Here is an 18,408-nt window from a genome sequence, read left to right on the forward strand (position 1 = left end):
CCCCATGGATACTAGTAGGCTGGTAAATGAGGAAAAATATGTTGTGTAATGATTGAATTGCAAAGGTGTGATAAGTATTATGTTATACTGCTCATATGATTTCATGATAATGATAATGTTACTGCTTTCGTATATTGTTTTATGAATTTCACCGAGGTAAGTGGATAGTAAAGGGTTTTATTATTGATAAAAGAATTTGTTGTAAATTATGCTTCATTGGTCTTTTTGTGTTTTCTACCCACATTTACCTCTGTGACGGTGAGATAGTGTGATATCTTTACTAGACTGGTGTAGCTCATTCCTTATTTAATCATTTCAGATCAGGAAGACATTGTTCCCGAGCCCGTTCCGCAGGAAGACATTGTTCCCGAGCCCGTTCCGCAGGAAGACGGCGAAGGGGACGCCTGAAGACTCCGTAGTTATATTTATAGCTTTTATCTTCGAGTTTCTCTTTTAGTTAGTTTGTTCTTTTATACTTTGAACACGTTTTTGATTTTAGTGTAAGGGATGTTAATCAAATTTTTATTTCGCTTCTGCTTTTGACCTTTTTAATACACATATTTCATTTTAAAATTCCGGGGCCGTTACAGGTAAGCTTATGTTTTTTGCCTCTTTTCATCAAGAAACATCTCCTAACCATGATTTAAACAGATTTTCACTAAGAATCGCCCAAAAATGGCCTGATCGAGAGGAAGAGCCACTGGAGAAGGAGGATAGGGTGGCGGAGCACAGTAGCGCCACCGCGCCGGAACCCCAACTGGACCTGTGGTGAGATTTTTTGTCTTTTTTTTGTCATTTCTCGTGTATTTTCACGCCATTTTAACATACATTTGAATCTTATCAAGAAAACTCAATAAATTCAAGAACCTAAAACCGTAGAGAAACGCAGTGAAAAAGGCAATGTTCTGGATACCGACCTAGGGTAAGGATCTCTCACCCTCTCCCCTGTTACGGTTAAATTAAAACTAAATTAATAATAAATAAAAAATTACAAATAGTTAGTGACTGATTGGTTAATTAAATACAGGTTGTCAATAGAGTCAGTAATTGGTCAGTCTATGTTTGTTACTAACTTATTCGTGTTTTCTATTCGCTATTTTTATTCTTATTTTTATCTTATTTGCTTATTTTTACTTCACTTCATTTTATTTTACTTTTTTTTTTATTTTTAGCCTATTCAGTTGATCTAATCTGTTTCCATCTTTATCTCGTTATATCAATTTAAAATTAATGTTTTAATCACGCTTCTTAAATCGTTTGATTTTAGTTCATTTTATTTCATTATTACATTCTGCTTCACCTTAATTGATTGTTTTATTTTACTTTTCATACTATTGCAACGTATGATGTCTCTATTCTATTATGATATAATATCTCATCTTTATTTACAATTTTATCTCTTAACAAATATTAAAATGTGGATTTCGTTTTCTTATATTTGTGAAATATGAGTCTTACACGTTATTGGTGGCTAGATAATAATGGAAATAATGTATGCGTAAATCAATATTATTAAATTAAAGGGCTTACCGGATGTCATGAAAAAGGGTGTAGGAACCTGGTACATAGGGTAAACCCTATCGTTGGTGTTACCCTTAGTTGTACGAAACTGGAAAGTCCTATACTGGATAAGGTTGAAAGTTTAGAAGTGTCGCTCATATTGGACGAGGTATTGAGGCAGTTTTTAGTTATGATGCCCATTACCGAACAGGGTATTGGGACGACCGTTTGATTATAAAGTAAGTGCTTGTATTCATATGTAGCAAGGATCCCTATGGACCTCCATGACACCGGTAGAGAAAGGTAAAATGTTAGAGTAGTGGTAGACTTGGTAAGAAATTTGACTTGGGAAAGATGTGAAGAATCAAACATTATATGTCTTTTGGTATATATACTATTAGATTGTTATTTTGATTTTTATCTTAATGTATGATATTTGATAATTTATACGTTAATTGAGAAAATACTAATATTTTCAGTTAAACGAATAATGAATGCAATAGTATTCAAGTTTTATTAAGAATAGACTCAATTGGTTGTTTTATATTTTCTATAACCCTTTGATTTTTTGTATAAGTGGTAAAGCATTGATATTCTTACTGAGTTAATATAACTCATCCATTTTTAACTATTTCAGATCATGACAAATAAAACTCGGATTCTGAACAATAAGAGACCAGTTAATGAATTACCTCTTCCGCTTCGCCAGTTTTGAGTAGGGGGTAACAACAATTGTTTTCTTTCTATGTTTTTTTCGTTTAAGTTTCAAAAGCATTCTCATGTATTTATTAAACATTTCACGTAATGTGTAAGGAATGTAATCTAAAAATATTAATTGTTTTCGCTAAAATAATAAATTTTAATATTGTCATTTTAATATTACTGAATTATACGTTTGAAATCCCTGATAGGGATTTGAGCTTTTACAATGTACCTATACGTGCGTGTATATATCATATGTGTGTAAGAATAAAATTTATAAAATTAAAAGAAAAGAAATAAAATAAAATAAAATGTTTGTGGGAGAAATATAATTAACTTTATAATAAAAAATAAAATTTGAAGTGTGAAGGCCCAAAACCTTAAAGGGAAATGAATTCATAAAATTAAATGCGAAAGTGATTAATAGAGTTAGAGTTTATATTCTTTACACAATAATTTAAAATATTCAATAGGGTTACGAGAATATCCATTCTAAAAGGCAAACGGTAATTAAAGAAATAAAAAGAAGAGCGAATACAAAAGTATCATAGAACAACTTTCATTAGTATTTCATGTGAACTACTTACAACCCTCTTGCTGATATCCGGATCCTGTTCCTCTTGATCTGAAATGGTTAATTAAATGGTAAGTTATATTAGCTCAATAAGAATATCACACTAATCACAAATACAAAAAACTAAATATTAGTAAGAATAAAAAAAAATAACTAATGAAACCCTTACTTTATTTAAATACCTTTAAACTTGAATATGTTTGTTTGATACTTATTGTAATGAGTTTTTCAAAAACAACATGTGAAAACCTATATCCATACCACTTTTTATTTTCATGCATAAGAAAATAAGAGACCATAACTTTCATTTTTTATCTGCTTACTGGTACCCTTGGAGATCCATAGTGATGTCCCTCATACTTGTGAACCTAATATCCAATTTTACGATTAACCAGCTGTCCTCATACCCTGTCCGGTAATGGACACCAAACATTTCATCTCCTTGATATTCTGTCTGGTATGAGAATTAATTATATTTTCTAAACTTTTTTGATAAGGGACTTCTCAGTCCCGTTCAACTAAGGTAACGTTCATGGTAGGGTTCCCTATGTACCAGGCTCGTCCGCTCTTTTCCTGGGTACCCAATAAGTCTTTCATATTCAGATTTTCATCAACAAACAACCAATGAATGCATACCAATATCTCATATTACATTTACACATCAATTAAAATACATTCATGCTAACGGTATATAACCAAAATAACCAGATAAATTGATAAAATAATTGAAACTATAAATTAAGAACATGTACTATATGAAAATAAAAAAAGTAGGACAATACACAAAAATAAACAGGAAATCAAGATAATTATGAATTAACTGGTTCCGTCTCAACTAGTAACCTGTAATTATCTTTAGAATTTTTATAAAAATACAAAATTATACATCGTTAAGTCTTAATTTACCATGACAGAGAATAGAATGAGGGATATTTATCTGAATTGGTGTTTTGAGATGTTGCACTGTCTATTACATCTCCTAACAGGTACCAACTTCCTTAAATTTTTTTTGCAGAATTCAAAATACTCGTCACGTACCTAAAAATACCTCAAAAATCTAAAATTGGTGGCCAAAACTCTTTCTGGCCAAATTTGGAGTTCGACCGTGGTGGTCCGCCTCGGCCAGACCGATTTTGGCAAGTTTTGGTCGACTTTATGCATATTCTTGTAGAAAAATACGTTAAGGGACCTCAGTTGGCCGAAAAATTACTAAAAACACCAAACCTACCGGCGGGTGGTCACTGGGTGTGGCGGCTCCACCGATTCTCTTTCGCTGCTGAGGTTTCTTCTTCAGTTAACCTGCACAGAAAATGATGATGAATACAATGATCGTAAAATTGTATGAAATGAAAATTGGAAAGGGACTCATTGGAGGAATTTTGAAGTTTCGGCCGCGACGGCTCTGCGGGACTTTGCCAGCAATTTCCGGTTCACTCGCCATCCCTTTTGATTCGACTTGGCCACATGGGTGCTCAGAATTGAATTTCGAGCAGGTAGAAAGAATTTTTACTAGTATACAAATAAAAAGAGAAATTTATTTTTCTTACTTACTTGAATATGAAATTAAAATATTATTTGAGTTATTATCTCTATATGTCGATTTGAAAATCTCACAACGGTGAATATATATAATAAATGATTTTCCTTATGATAAATGAATTTACTTAAATCAAGAGTTCAATTGATTGTTTTTATTATTTTTACCAATTTTCAGTTTCTGTATCGGTGAGTAGTGTGATATTTTTATTGGGTTAGTGTAGTTCACTATTTCATTAATTATTTTATATCAAGAGGACCAAAATCTAGATCCCGATCAATAAGAGAGTTGTGAATAGTTCACCATTCGGACTCCCTTCAAAAGGTAGTGAAAGTCGTTCTAAAATACTCACTTATTTCCCTTTTGTTCATTTCTTTGATTTTTGTTTATTTTTTTTAGAAAAGACATTCTCGTAACCCTATTCGTCATTCTAAATTATTATGTAAAAAATGTAAACGCTAAACTCTATTATTTCTCTTCCAAATTTAATTTATAACTTTATTTCTTTTTAAGTTCCGAATCTCTACAAAAAAAATATTATTGTTATTTATATCACGTGCTATTAAATTGACATGTAATATTTTTTTATGTTGTGTTATTTGATGTACAAAAAAAATAATTATTATTATTTATATCACGTGCTATTAAATTGACATGTAATATTTTTTTATTAATTATTTTTTTAACATCAAATAACACAACATTTATTTTACTTTCGAACTAATATAACATTAAAAAAAATATGTAATTTTCAAACTCGAAGTCACTTTTTTTCTTCTTCTTATGTTCACTCCCATCATTGACGCGCAAGGTCTCCTTTAAAGGTAGGAAAGATACTCTACCTTCGATAATAATTCATAACAACACGTATGAAAATAATTAAATATTACAAATTCAAAATTACACAAAAAATTATATAATTCATCAGTTTATAAATGTAATATATTAGTATAAAATATTTAATTAAATAAAATAAAAAATTTAATTTTAATAAATTTATTAATATTTTTTTTTTTTTTTAAAATAAATATTTTAGAACAATAAAATTTTCTCTTTGCTAAAACAAGAATAACATGTTGTCACTGAGATTTGATATGAAAATTACAACAAACAAAAACATCCTAATTACACACTGTATTTACATTCAAAATCTATAGATCTTTTTGGTAATACCATATAAACTCTGTATGAATCGAGTTCGAGTTCCATCAAAAAATCTGTTTCAGAAAAAAAGAAATGAAAGGTTCAAAAATGAAGAGAAGAGAAAACTCCATTAGCCGTCTCCATCATCCTAATCAAAACTACGAATGTCATCGCGGGGACACTCAAACTGATAAGCGCCACCAGACCCAGACCCACACTCGGCCTGCAATTCATCAGCTGCACCTGCAACAATCCAACACCTCTGCAAATCAACTCGTCGTAACCAGCATAGAGCTCCTTCTCCCACTCCATCCACTCCGCCGGTGGCTCGTAATTTCTCTCCACCATTTTCATCTCATGGATTCTTTTCCTCAACACAATCATCTGCTCATCAACGACTTGTCCCTCTCTCCAGTATTCGTACGAATCTCTTCTCCTCCCAAACGCAATGCCTCTAATTTTTCTGCCACGCTGCCGAAATCCCACTGGTTTTCTGGAAAAAGATGCCAAAGAAGGTTTCAGCGTTGGGGAAGAAAGACTGGTGGAATACTCCATTGTTGAGTTCTTTTCTAAATAAAAATTTTTCCTGGGTTTTTGGAATAAGTTTTCAGGTGGAAAGATTGATGGGAAGAAGAGGAGATCTGGGTTTGTATATTTATAGAGAAGAAGATGAGGAGGTAACGTTCAAGTAAGAGCTTGGTTTTGAAGGTTTGACCTAAATAATCCAGGCGGTGCTACGTGTCGGGTTTTAGGTTAGTGCTTGTTAGTTGATCTGAATAGCTGGCTAATTAAGAGAGTCGGTGCATTTAGGGATAAAGAAAATAAATAAGTAAAATATTCAGCAATGAAATGAAGAAGAAAGTCAAACACAATTATATATATATATATAAGTTGCGTTTATAATAAGTTTCAGCTTATTGTGGGAGTGTGGCTTACAGGGCTTTTAATATGTACTTGCTAAAAAGGCAGGGATGATCCACATGGTATCATATGAACATTATTACTCTCATCTTAACTTGAATAATACTAGATATTAAAAGAATTCAATAATGCTATCCCAATTTCCTTCGTTTTTTTTTATAAATATATTCAATGTTTCTAAACAGGTTGCTATAGATACACTTTACTATAGTATGATCCTATACCACTGATTTCAGAAACGGAGGAAAGGGAAAACTAAACAGTACCAAGAGGTATCAACCGAAGAAGATTCTTTTCCTTCTCTCTTTTCGGAAGAAAGGGAGGATCGGAAAAAATTATAAAACGAAGAAATCCCGGATGAGAGGAAACTCTCAAGTCCGGTTTTGAAGGGGGGAGGTTTACTCAGCATGGATCATTTAACATGAATATGCTGTCTAAAATTATCTTATAGATCTTCTGTTTCTTTCTGTAATTTCGCTTGTTTTCACAAGGGATATCATCGATGATCATCGACGAACAGAGTTTTAGTTTATATGACAAAAGAACATAAACTCACCTATCTAAGGTGCTTCTTCATTTTGAACACATATAAATTGGCAATGAATGTTTAAACATTCACGTCATATGCCATATTTGAATATATAAGGTTGCATTACAAATTCCATTTTTGTAAGAGTGATTGCCAAACAGAAAATCTATAGGAGAATCATTCAAATCACACATGAAAATTCTGGACAAGGCACTGACTATATTACTGGGAAAACGATGCCAGATGATTAATGACTCTTGCCCAAGCTTTGATGGACTAATAACATTTTGAATATATGAAAGAATGTATCTACAAAGACCAATGATTTCTGGTTAGAGGTGATAAAACGAACACATTCGTCATTGATTTGTTGAGGAAAGATAAAGATATTATACTTGGACTTACAGTGTGCCAACACAATTTTAGTGCACAAAAAAAAAAGGTCAAGAATCTTGAATGAATTGAGTGATTCATACTTGCGAATGGAAGGCTGTGACAATAAATCAGTCATCATAGGAGGAGTGAGGAGCAGCAGTGCATCCAGGGTCAAACGGGTCCTCAGAGCCACAACAGTGCCAGTACTGGAAAACTTTGCCGGAGTCTGGAGAATTCATAGTTCCACCAGTATAGACACTCTCAAACTTTCTCTTTGTTTCTCCTGAATGAGCAGAGTTAAAAAAGAGGTTGAAATTTCCAAAGAACTTGCTTTTAGCAAGCAAAGCAGGAAAAAGTTGAACAAGATAGAGAAAATTTTAAGGTGAAGATGCACTTAACGGTAGGAGTTATTGAAGTAGTAAATTTTGAATAATTGTGATGAGAAGTCTGTAGTTTGACCAAGTATCTAAAACAAGATCGAGATACTATTTAATTAGCAGAAATATGAAGTTTCAAAAATGTCTTTAAACAGGTAGAATCTAGGTATGACCATATACTACCAAAGAGTTTTATGATGATTTTCATGGGTTTGCAAAATGAAAAGAGGTACAAGTAACTACTAACATATTCCTGTTAACTACTTGAGAACTTTTACCAAATAAGAAGCATAGCCCTAGCATTTGGACAACTAAAAAGAGAATGCTCCTAACCAACTCTTGGAAGCATTACCTAAATGATAAAAGGCAAGAAATACACATACAGTTACACATAGACTAGTCAGAATATTCTTCAAAGTTTACAGACACCTCGTTTATCATACAGATTATGAGGCCAAAGAAAAACTTCCAAGCATCTCATCTTCCCTACTCGTTAATATGACATAGTATCTTATAGCTTTGCATCAATAGAAGCAGAAAAGTTCTTTTATCATTAAGCAATAACTCTTTTTTTTTTTTGAAATATACATATATATATATATATATATAGAGTTATTAGACTTTAAGCACATCAACATAGTACCTCCATAAGAACATATCGGGATTCAATTTTTCATTCTTAAACTCCCAATTAAAAGGTTTAGCGTAAATCTAGGTAACAGCTTGATAATTCACCACCTTAAATTCACAATCACGTTATGATTGCAACAAATTCAAAAAGTAATTCCCCATATTAATAAAAGTTAGAAGGAGAATTCATTGACCACAATCTATAATGCCACAGATATTTCATGAGCAATTTCATTGTGCTCAACTTCGCAGGCCCTTAGCCTTCCAAAGCTTGGGGAGAAAGTCTCTCAGCTATTATATCAGGAATTGGTTAAAAAAGAACTGCACAGCTGCAAAGCACATTGAACCTCTTTCAAATCTAACTTTGCTCTCCATTTTCATATCCCTATGGGGCTCTGTCCATAATCCATATAGACTTCATGATTTAGATTGTCATCATTGAATTATGAAAACTTGCCTTTCGTCAGCCATATTTTTAAGCTTCTTCTAAATTTCCCTAATAAAACATTTTTACTAGTAATCTCTTCTCATCATTCCTCGTAATGATTGAAAGATGGAACAGATTCTAGTTTCTGGCAGAAGAAAATAAAAGAACAAGGACTCGATTACAAGATGATTCACAACCATCAAGTTGGATTTCTAAATAACAGTCATATTGTGTACATTCTTCAATGAGTCAATCTCTCAATCTCAAAATTAAGTTTCTCAATGAACACATTGATTTCCTCCTCCTTTTTTCCCCTATAAAAGGCTAAGCTAGAGAAACAATCAGATGATGATTATCCACACAAACTATGCACTAATCAAACAACAAAAGCGGAGGAACACAAGGATGGTAAAATTAAACTTCCATCAATATGATTGATGAAGAAACAAGATTACCTCCGTAATGAGCGGTGTGAAAGCGGCAAGCACGAGGATGATTGAGCAAAGGATCGAACTGAGTTTTGCAATTTTTGCAAGTTCTAAGGGCGTTCCTATTGTTGGAATCTGCAGAGCATTGAATTGAACCAGAAAATCTCGGTGCATGTAAGCTTGTCTTGCCGTTTCTTTTAAGGAACCGAAGAGAAATTCGGGAGTAAAGTTTCGGTGAGGAATCAAAAGATGATAGAGAAAATGAGCAAGAAGGAAAGGTAACAGCCATGTCTCCCTGTTAGATGTAATTGAAAAGGAAAGTGGGTGCTTCTAGCCACACATGGCTAAAACCGGTTACCTAGTGAACCGGTAAAGGAAAGGAATAAAGAAAAGGAAAAAAAGTCCAACTATTTAAATATATAAATATAATATAATATTAATAATATTTACTGTAAAAAATAATTTTTATCTGAAATATGACATCATATTCCTTAAATTGCATTCTAAAATTAATAATAACTAATAAAAAGTATCTAATGTAATTAAAATTTTAAGTATTAAAGTTATTAAATAATATATTCTAAAACATTTTTACTTAAATTGTTTTGAAATTATTATTTAATTTTAACATAAAAATTATTTAAACCTAAAAAATGCCAATAAATTAATAATATGTTCTTGAAGAAATATTAAATTAATAAAATATAAATTCATTAAATATACTAATTAAGAATACTATTTACCTCTACACAAAATATGTTTTAAAAATATATATTTAATTTTTATTTTTTATTAAAATTTCGAAATAAATTATTTTTATTAGAATTAAATGTTAATCGAAATTTTACTTTTCATAATAAAAGCAAAAACATATAAACAAAAAAAAACTGGCAACTGGGAAAACAGGTGAAAAAGGCCATACAGAACTCCGCCTGTCTGAAAGTACCAAACTAGCCTTATCTTTTGATGCTCTGTCGCAAAAATCTTCCTACCCAAAAGAAAACCCAATTGGAACTCTAATAAAAACCCTAGAATTTTGCACTCTCAATTCTCTTTCTAATGAACATATCTGATCTCTTCCGTGAATTTTATCGAGTCGAGTATGGCAAACAACCGCAATGAAGAGCCAAGCACAGCTCCGCAGCCCAATAAATGGTATGACATCACCTTAGGCCCCTCTTTCAAAGACAACCGCCATTACTCTCCCAAGTTCTGCACTCTGCGCTGTAAGTAACCTTGTATATATATCAAAGAAAACCTAGCTCCTTTTCTCGACTCTTTTTGTTTCCTGAGAAAAAGGTAGACACGGAGGTTAATCTTAAACGCTGTAAGATATATCTGCATGGAAGATGCAGGGGGTTTTGGTGAAATTCTTGTTATTTTCTCTGTTCTCCATTTATTTCTATTATCATTATTTGAAGGAAAATGCATCCAGAAAATAAGTACTTGGAATTCATTGTCAATAGATTTTTCTTTTATGTTTATTTTTTTCTCCTTAATTTCTGTCTTTTTAGAGAATTGTCTGAAAGAGTAAGAAGGATAATTTGTATAAGTTTCTTTTCTTTCTTTTTTTTTTTTTAATTTCCTAATTTCAGATGAATTTAAACCGGCTTCAATTGATAACCACCAACCAGGATACATGCACAAGAGCAAAGACAATAGGGTTAATGTGGAATTTCAGAACAATCAGCCTGGGAAACCCAAAGTAAGTTTTGAGGGTGTCAGTGAGGATTACAAGGATAATGATGCCGTATTATTCTTTGATGGTGAGGTCCTTCGATTGGAGAGGCTGCATCGAGCTGTGAAGAGATTGAGACATGTACGTCTACCAGGAGAATCGACAGCTTCAGCTGCACCAGTTGCTGCTGCTTCAGTTTCTCCAGCAACAGAATCTCATTCACCACTAGGCAGTAGAGAAGCCAAACTTCAACCTTCGAGCACAGACATAGTTCGGCCAGTGAGTTTACTAAGTATTAGTGGCATGAAAATATTAGCTGTCTGATTTCAAATAGAAAAAGAAAATCTTAGCTGTCATCACCCATTTGAAATATCCATTTAGAAAGCAATTATTATGTTTTCTAGTGTAAATTTTCTTTGTTCCAGATCAAAAGTTCTCTCAGCTTGAAGTTTAAACACTTTCTCTGTGTTCTCTAAACTATAAAATATTCTGCACTGAGTTGGTTTTAGTTTGCGACCTAATTAGGAGTATGTTTCATTTTGATGATTAACCTCCTTGCTAAGGTTGAAGTACACACTTACCTGGGTTCTGCCAAACTATATGAAGTTTGGCATTGAGTTAGTTCTAGTTTGTGGCTCGGGTAAGAGTGTTACATGCTGATGCCTAACCTCTTCTTGGAGATAATATCTGATGGTGCAACTAAGGTTAAATGTTTCTTTTTAACTTTATCATAAATTTTCCAGAGTTGGGCTTGAACCTGGATCACTTCTATGGAGGTGACAGGAAGTAACCACCCTACCTGGTGCAGGTGGTTAACTGTGATTATATGTTCTTAGTGCTGAACTAATGATGCCATTAACTAAACCATTTTTTGTACTTGGTCCTTGTCTATGTTGCTTTAAGCACTGAATGCTTATATTTCTTTCACGCCATATCATGCATTTCCATGATCATATTCATCTTTTGACCCAGAAAAAAACATAATGAAACAAAATTTTGCAGGTTCGGCGTGAACATATTGACTTCGACAAGCCAGAGTGCTTAGGTACTCTTCTTCCTTTCTCCCTCCAATTTCTATTCCAAATGTAAATATAGTGGTTCATAATGCCTTCTTCTATCATAAACTTATCTCTTTGCAACTTTAATTGCACTAAAAGATCACAGTAAAGCTGCTTTTTTTTCTAGATTTACATTTCATTGTACTATGTCAGTTATTCTGAAATGAGGAATTAAGCTTTGCTACTGCCCATCCCATGCAGAGCCTGAAAACGAGAAGCATGAGCAGCACCTATCTTCTCTTGCCAATTCTTCAGCAGCATCACAAGATCTTAAGGATTATGAATCCGAGGAACATATAGAAATTGATGACGATCTTGATTACAACTATTCAGGAGCAACCAAGAGAGAAAATGCCTCCAATAGGGAATTCCAGACGGGTGGTATTGATATTAACATTAATATACCACATCCAGTTGACGTGGATGATGAGATTGCTGATGTAGATGTCAGCGGTGATGAAGCAGACACAGGCCATAATGCTGCAGAAGCTCTTCGAGCTCAGGTGAATGCTGAGGGGAGAGGAGAGAATGCTTCAAGTTCAAGCAGCAGCAGTGGAAGTGAGAGTAGCAAGAGTGGAAGTGGAAGCGGAAGCGGTAGTGGAAGCAAAAGTGACAGTGGTAATAGCAGCAGCAGTAGTAGCGAAACAAGTAGCACTGATAGTAAAAGCAGTGATGGTGACTCAGTCTCATCAGTATAATGGGAAAAGCCTTCCAAGTTATGTAACTGTAATATCCATTGTCTATGTTACTGTATTTGTAAATCCTAGTTTATGTTATTTGTTTGCTAATAAATGCTTTCTGAGTGAGAGTCATCAGCTGAACCAACTAATTCTGTTTGTAAATGAAACATGTATCGTGTAAATATGTATACCCAGAAGATTATCTCTACCTGCCTTTTGTTAATTCTTTTGTATCTTGCTAAACAAAAGATCATTATCCATTATAAAATGACAAGATCTACTAAACAAAAGTGACATTCAAGACATGGAACCATTCTGAAACAAGATAAAGAATTTTCTCCTTCCAACTCTTTGGAGGCATCTCTCAGTGGCTGATGACCACATCCGTTACAAGGTATGGCTGCTCCGAGAGTGTTCATACAGGATCAGGCATAGGCGCACAGAAACTAGGAAGCAGTACAACTTGCAGAATGTCATACAGGTGCAGGTGTGTCCTTCCCTTGTTCTGTGCCTCTGTCCTCGTCACTTCCTTTACCTGCTGCATATCCATTTTGGAAAATTTTATGCTCTGATGGCAAATTCTTTTTTGCTTTTCTGCTACCTTCAACCTTCCACAGATCCCACACCCGTGTTTTAGGGGGAGGTACTGCATCTGCAGTCGGTGCAACTAATCCTGGTTTCCCATCATCAATAACTGCATCTACTAATCCGTACTCCTTGGCCTCCCACGGACTCATGAAATTATCCCGATCTGTGTCCACCTCAATCTACAAATTGCACAAAAGGAAAATAGGAGATGAGAGCAGAAAGAGAAAGGATATGGATTAATGTATTAGGTATATGTATGTATGCGTGTCTATAACAAAAATAATTTATGCCTACCTGTTGCTCGGGCTTCCCTGTAATTCTAGACAGTATCTTGTTCAGCTTAACCTTGTGGTAGACCATTTCCCTTATCCGGATGCTCATCTCTGTTGCCTGAATGGGCATGCAAAATCTGGTGAGAGATAATAGAGAATTGCCAAAAGAAACAATCAATCTCCTTTGTGAATATTGACATCCTTCCTCAACAAAATTGCCCCCAAGAAATTCGTTTCATATGTATCACTATGAAACAATCAGATATATCTGTACCATCTTTTATTGACAGAATGTTGAAAAGTCAAGATAAGATTTTTCCCGTTAGTTACTGAGATATATTCCTGCAGCCAACAACTAAATCATAAGGATGGATGTTCCTAATATGTGCCACTTCAATTGGCAGTGATAGCAGGTATATATGATCAAGCATCATACGAAAATAACGTAGGCCAGAAATATATTGCTCTTCAGGTCATCACTTTGGTATCAATTACTCCCCCACTACCACACAAGACAATCAAGGGTAAGAATAAGGTTAAGGAGTAAGAGAAGGGCAGATCTAAAGTAAATAAATTCTTATTGATCCAGCACCTACCACTAAACACACATTTCTTAGATGCTTAGATTCACCTTAAAAGGCCAAACCCAGACTCAAATTTAAGATCACATGCTATATTAGACTGGCTTGTCCAGCCTTTTTAAAATTTTGAAGACCTTAGAAGCTAGTGTGAGAACAAAATCCTCGCTGTCTTCAGGTGGTTAAAACCAGAAGACCCCAAGCATCCTGAAAGTTTCCATGTTGGAAGAAAAAGCAGTCTACCATTATAGATTGCTTTTAGGACCAAGTAAAGTAGAAGTAATGCATAAGACCTATAGACCTTTCAGCTTATGCTGTTTCTCAAAGATTTTCGGCTCGTGTCATTTCTCTTTTGTATAATATTCATTCATGCTGTCTTGAATACCTACTGTGCATGAAAAGTATGGCATGATATATGCATTCTCTACACAAGCTACGAAAAAAGGTAAAATAAAGTATTGAGAATAATAGTCCTTGAACTTGAATATATCTCCTCCTTGACTATCACCATCCACAAAATTAGCAAACTACCAAGCACTTACTTTTCCTCCACCAGTTCCAAGGGGTTGATGGATCATCACTCTGGAATTGGGCATGCAGAACCTCTTGCCTTTAGAACCAGATGCGAGAAGAAATGCACCCATAGATGCAGCAAGCCCCAGACAAACAGTGGAAACATCTGCCTTGCACAATTTCATTGCATCATAAATTCCCATTCCTACAAAGCATAAATAGATGAAAAAATAATCAACATAGGATATCTTGTGGTCAGGTAACCCAGGCCTAAATAGGATAAAGCCTTGAACACCAATAACTTAAATTGAGGGTACAAATCCTTTTGAGGAATGTGATTCTATAGATTGAGAAGTCCTTAACTTCATATCCTATTAAACTCATTTGTGCACTCCTTGAAATAATTGTCAATCTAGAGAACCAGGTCATAAAGCTTTGCCAAATCATGTTTCACAAAATCCCTCTATTTACAGGGCACAGGAAGTTAAGTGACTCTTCCATGTGATCATTAAGAACTCTCACATGATACAGACTTCACGAAAGGTGGCAAGAGGATTGAAGTCCTGAAAAATCTTTATATGTATAGGAATTTACAAGTTGGAAAAAGAAAACAGAACTAAACAGATGATGAAGGATAAACTTCAGAGATATCTTTCCACGAAGTGACACTAACTAAGTCCAAAGCCCCTACTAGGATGAAAAATTTTCTTGGAACCATATTTATACAACCCTGGTATTGACTAGACCATCAAAGATTATCAACCTCAATTTAATTAGACCAGGATCCACTCAGTTTTGGCTAGAATGATAGAGATTATTGCTTGAAACCCATTTTTATTTATTTATTTTTTGGTTAATATAAGGAAACATGAATGACAATTTAATCTGTTAGAGCTATTTCAGCTTAGCACCTTAATTTGGTTTTTTTTCTTTTTTTTTTTTTTATTACATCTACTACCCATGCTTCTGTTGTTCACCAAAAGGATGATTCCATTATGGACATGTGACCTTTACAACTTAAATAAAAATACTGGGAGAAGTATAATCTGATATCCTGTTGTTTGGAGTACTTCAGACTTAATATATGCAGTTCAATTTTAGCAGTTCTGATACTTGTATTGTTGGTATGAAAACATATACAGCATAGATTTTTAGAAGCTGTGGACAGTTCATAGACTTTCTAAAAATTAAAAATAAGAAAAAATCTAAAAGTTTTATGAGCTCTAATATACACAAATTTTCTCAAAAGTTCTCCAGTCTGGATTTTTTATTTTGTTTTTTTTTCTTTTGCATTTTTAAGTTTTATTACTTTATTTATTTTAGTTTTAAATTTTAAAGCTTTTACAGTTTTAGTTTTTTTAATTGTAGAAAATCTAATATAACCGTCCACATGTCGAGCTTTCTAAAATCTAAACTATCTATGCGTTCAAATTAACAGTATTATATTGACTAGCTAATACTCAAATCCCAGGTACTGAAACTACTAAAAATAAACCACATGTAATGAATTTAAAAAGTCCTAAAACACAAGATATAAATTAGAATGCCCAAAAATATTTAAACCCACCAAAAGCTCGCTTTTGAGTAAGGATCTGAGGTGAACCCCGTGTCCTCCTTCAACGACCATCATCATCACCTTGATTCTCCCTCTCTCCTCCTGAATCTCTTCTTCTCATTCCTCTACTTCTTTATTTTTCCAAAGACAAGCAGAATCTCTGTTTCGCATATTCTGCCCTTCATCTTTCCACGAAAGCTCCTCAGCCACAGAGATTCAACCATCATTACGTTCCCTTAAGTCTTTTTTTTTTTTAAATAAACAAAGAAGTATTATTGATGAGAGAAGGAGAGTATCAAGAGACCAACGGATAAGTAATCCAGCCAAGGAAACAACAACTTTCCTTATCTCTACAACCACACATCCAAAAGTCCTCTTCTCTCATACAATTTCACCATCTGCTTCTGCTTCATAAATTCCCTCTAACTGCAGATTAAGATCAAGCAACACACACACAAAAGAAAAAAACATATCTCAAAACCCTATCTATGTTCTCTGAATTAACAGCCTTACTCTTCTCCTCCTTCCTCCATTTTTACTTCTCACAGAACCAAACCCAGATCCTCTATCCTTCACTAGCAACCCCAAAATTTCTTAGAGTGTAGGCAACTCTTACAGTGGCTTTCCTCTGTGAAGCAGTGTGGGAATGCATCCCAACTTTAGACAAGTTGATCAGAAAAGGAAAGATTCTGGTGAATAATGGCAAAAGTGGTGCAAAGACATGCAATCACATCCTCCTTTGGTGTCGAATTGCACACTGCCTCTAGCTTTTCACATATAGCTTATTGGGGTTGAGTTGGGTTATTGCAGGCATAGTAAAAGAGGACATTTGAACATGGAAGGGTATTAAAAGTGATAATAGCTTTACAAACTTATTCTTTTGACTATGTTTTGGACTATTTGGAAAGAGAGAAACAATAGGGGCTTTTGAGAATAGAGAATCTAAGTTGATATTTTTTAAATTTCATGGTTCAAGACCCTAACTTTTTTTTTTTTAACTAGGACTTGAATGATGTATTATGGCGAAGATCTTGAGGACCTTATCAGGATTGTTGATATTCTTGTATATGGGCAGCACGCTTTTGGTGCCCTGGATATATTGAACTTTTATTATCGAAAAAAAAGTCATAACTTGAATCTTAGCTTTCTCCATTTCTGAACAGTTCCCAAAATAAACCAAAAGAAAACACATAGAGACTAAGTATGCTACTCTTTTTTCTGTCAAAAACAAAGCCAAAAATCAAGCATACTGGAAAAAAATAAACCGCCTACCAGCAGTTACAGATCCACCAGGAGAGTTAATAAACAATTTGATGTCTTTTTCTGAGTCTTCAGCATCTAGAAACAATAGCTGACTTATAATCAAGTCTGCTGTCATATCATCCACCTGCCCAACATCAAGACGAAGCAAACAATTTTTGAGACAAACGATTTTGACCAACCTATGCATATTGAAAAAAGAAACAACAACAAGACAATTGAGCTCCCTTCCCCTCCCAATCCAATTCATCCTTCTCCTTTCTTTCCCTTATTCTCCTTTCAGCTTCAGGAGGGTAATCATAAGCAGATCACTTAAACATTCTGCATAACTTTCCACTTTCAAGCTCTTATTTGATACATAAATTAATGAACTTCAGAATTAATGACTATCAAATTTCTCAAAATCCAAAGGATTCAGAATGAACCATGGTAGTAAATGAACTTAGGCTATAAACGGTCAAAGCCCATCTCAAAACCTACAACTAAGCTAGAATACCAGCTACAATATACACCAAACAAACTTCCACGGCAAATCATCTAAAATCCTACTCCCTAGCACAAACTAAGATGCCCAATAAAGAAAACGAAATATAAAGAAAAACTCAGTTCTAGGAGAAGTTAATACCTGAGAGCCCAAGAAGATAATTCGTTGACGTAGAAGCATGTTAGTGGTATCGAGCTCTTCAAATCTGGGCAGCCGAGGAGCGGAAGGAACAGCGGCATTAGAGAAACCAGAAATATCCCAGTTGCTAGATAAAGTCGGCCTCCTCGAGGATGAGCTATTAATTGCCTTGACGCAGAAGGGTCTATTCCTTCCATAGGCGCAACTGGTACTACCACTTCCACTGCCACTAACGGGTGTACTGATACTGATATTGGTGTAGGGAAAGAGCAAATTTCTGTGCGTAAGAGCTTGATCAAAGCAGCAAATAGGGGTAGAAGATGATGCAGCATATGCTATGCCCATCTCCATTTATTTTCTCTCTATCGATATTCCCTCTTTTCCGATGATTTTCTCGCTGTGTTTATCTTTGGTTTCTCTCCTTTTGTTTTGGCGAGAGATCTTTGGGGAAGATACGCAAA

At 34.2% G+C, this 18,408-nt stretch overlaps 3 protein-coding genes across 4 annotated transcripts; 1 reads left to right on the forward strand and 2 right to left on the reverse strand.

Annotated features, from left to right (window-relative positions):
* Nucleotides 1-7,382: 7,382 nt before the first annotated feature.
* On the reverse strand, nt 7,383-9,457 carry LOC110809788 (carboxypeptidase). Its single transcript, XM_022035713.2, has 2 exons — nt 9,171-9,457; nt 7,383-7,564 (listed from the first exon to the last, which is right to left on the reverse strand). Exons 1-2 carry the CDS (start codon nt 9,430-9,432, stop codon nt 7,410-7,412), a joined length of 417 nt encoding a protein of 138 aa, XP_021891405.1. The 5' UTR covers nt 9,433-9,457; the 3' UTR covers nt 7,383-7,409.
* A 644-nt stretch (nt 9,458-10,101) lies between these two features.
* Nucleotides 10,102-12,767, forward strand: LOC110809726 (RNA polymerase II transcription elongation factor). Of its 2 annotated transcripts, none has more exons than XM_022035634.2 (4): nt 10,102-10,369; nt 10,739-11,100; nt 11,824-11,866; nt 12,081-12,767. In XM_022035634.2, exons 1-4 carry the CDS (start codon nt 10,246-10,248, stop codon nt 12,575-12,577), a joined length of 1,026 nt encoding a protein of 341 aa, XP_021891326.1. In that variant the 5' UTR covers nt 10,102-10,245; the 3' UTR covers nt 12,578-12,767. The 2 variants fall into 2 exon arrangements, with proteins under 2 accessions (XP_021891326.1, XP_088068609.1); XM_088212483.1 differs by having other exon boundaries at nt 10,120-10,369; nt 10,778-11,100.
* CLPP3 (CLP protease proteolytic subunit 3) lies at nt 12,748-18,408 on the reverse strand. Its single transcript, XM_022035633.2, has 5 exons — nt 17,951-18,408; nt 17,338-17,452; nt 14,540-14,715; nt 13,442-13,537; nt 12,748-13,326 (listed from the first exon to the last, which is right to left on the reverse strand). Exons 1-5 carry the CDS (start codon nt 18,296-18,298, stop codon nt 13,033-13,035), a joined length of 1,029 nt encoding a protein of 342 aa, XP_021891325.1. The 5' UTR covers nt 18,299-18,408; the 3' UTR covers nt 12,748-13,032.

This window comes from Carica papaya, chromosome 1 (genome assembly GCF_054855325.1).
Source record: "Carica papaya isolate Zhongbai chromosome 1, ASM5485532v1, whole genome shotgun sequence".
NCBI lineage: Eukaryota > Viridiplantae > Streptophyta > Magnoliopsida > Brassicales > Caricaceae > Carica > Carica papaya.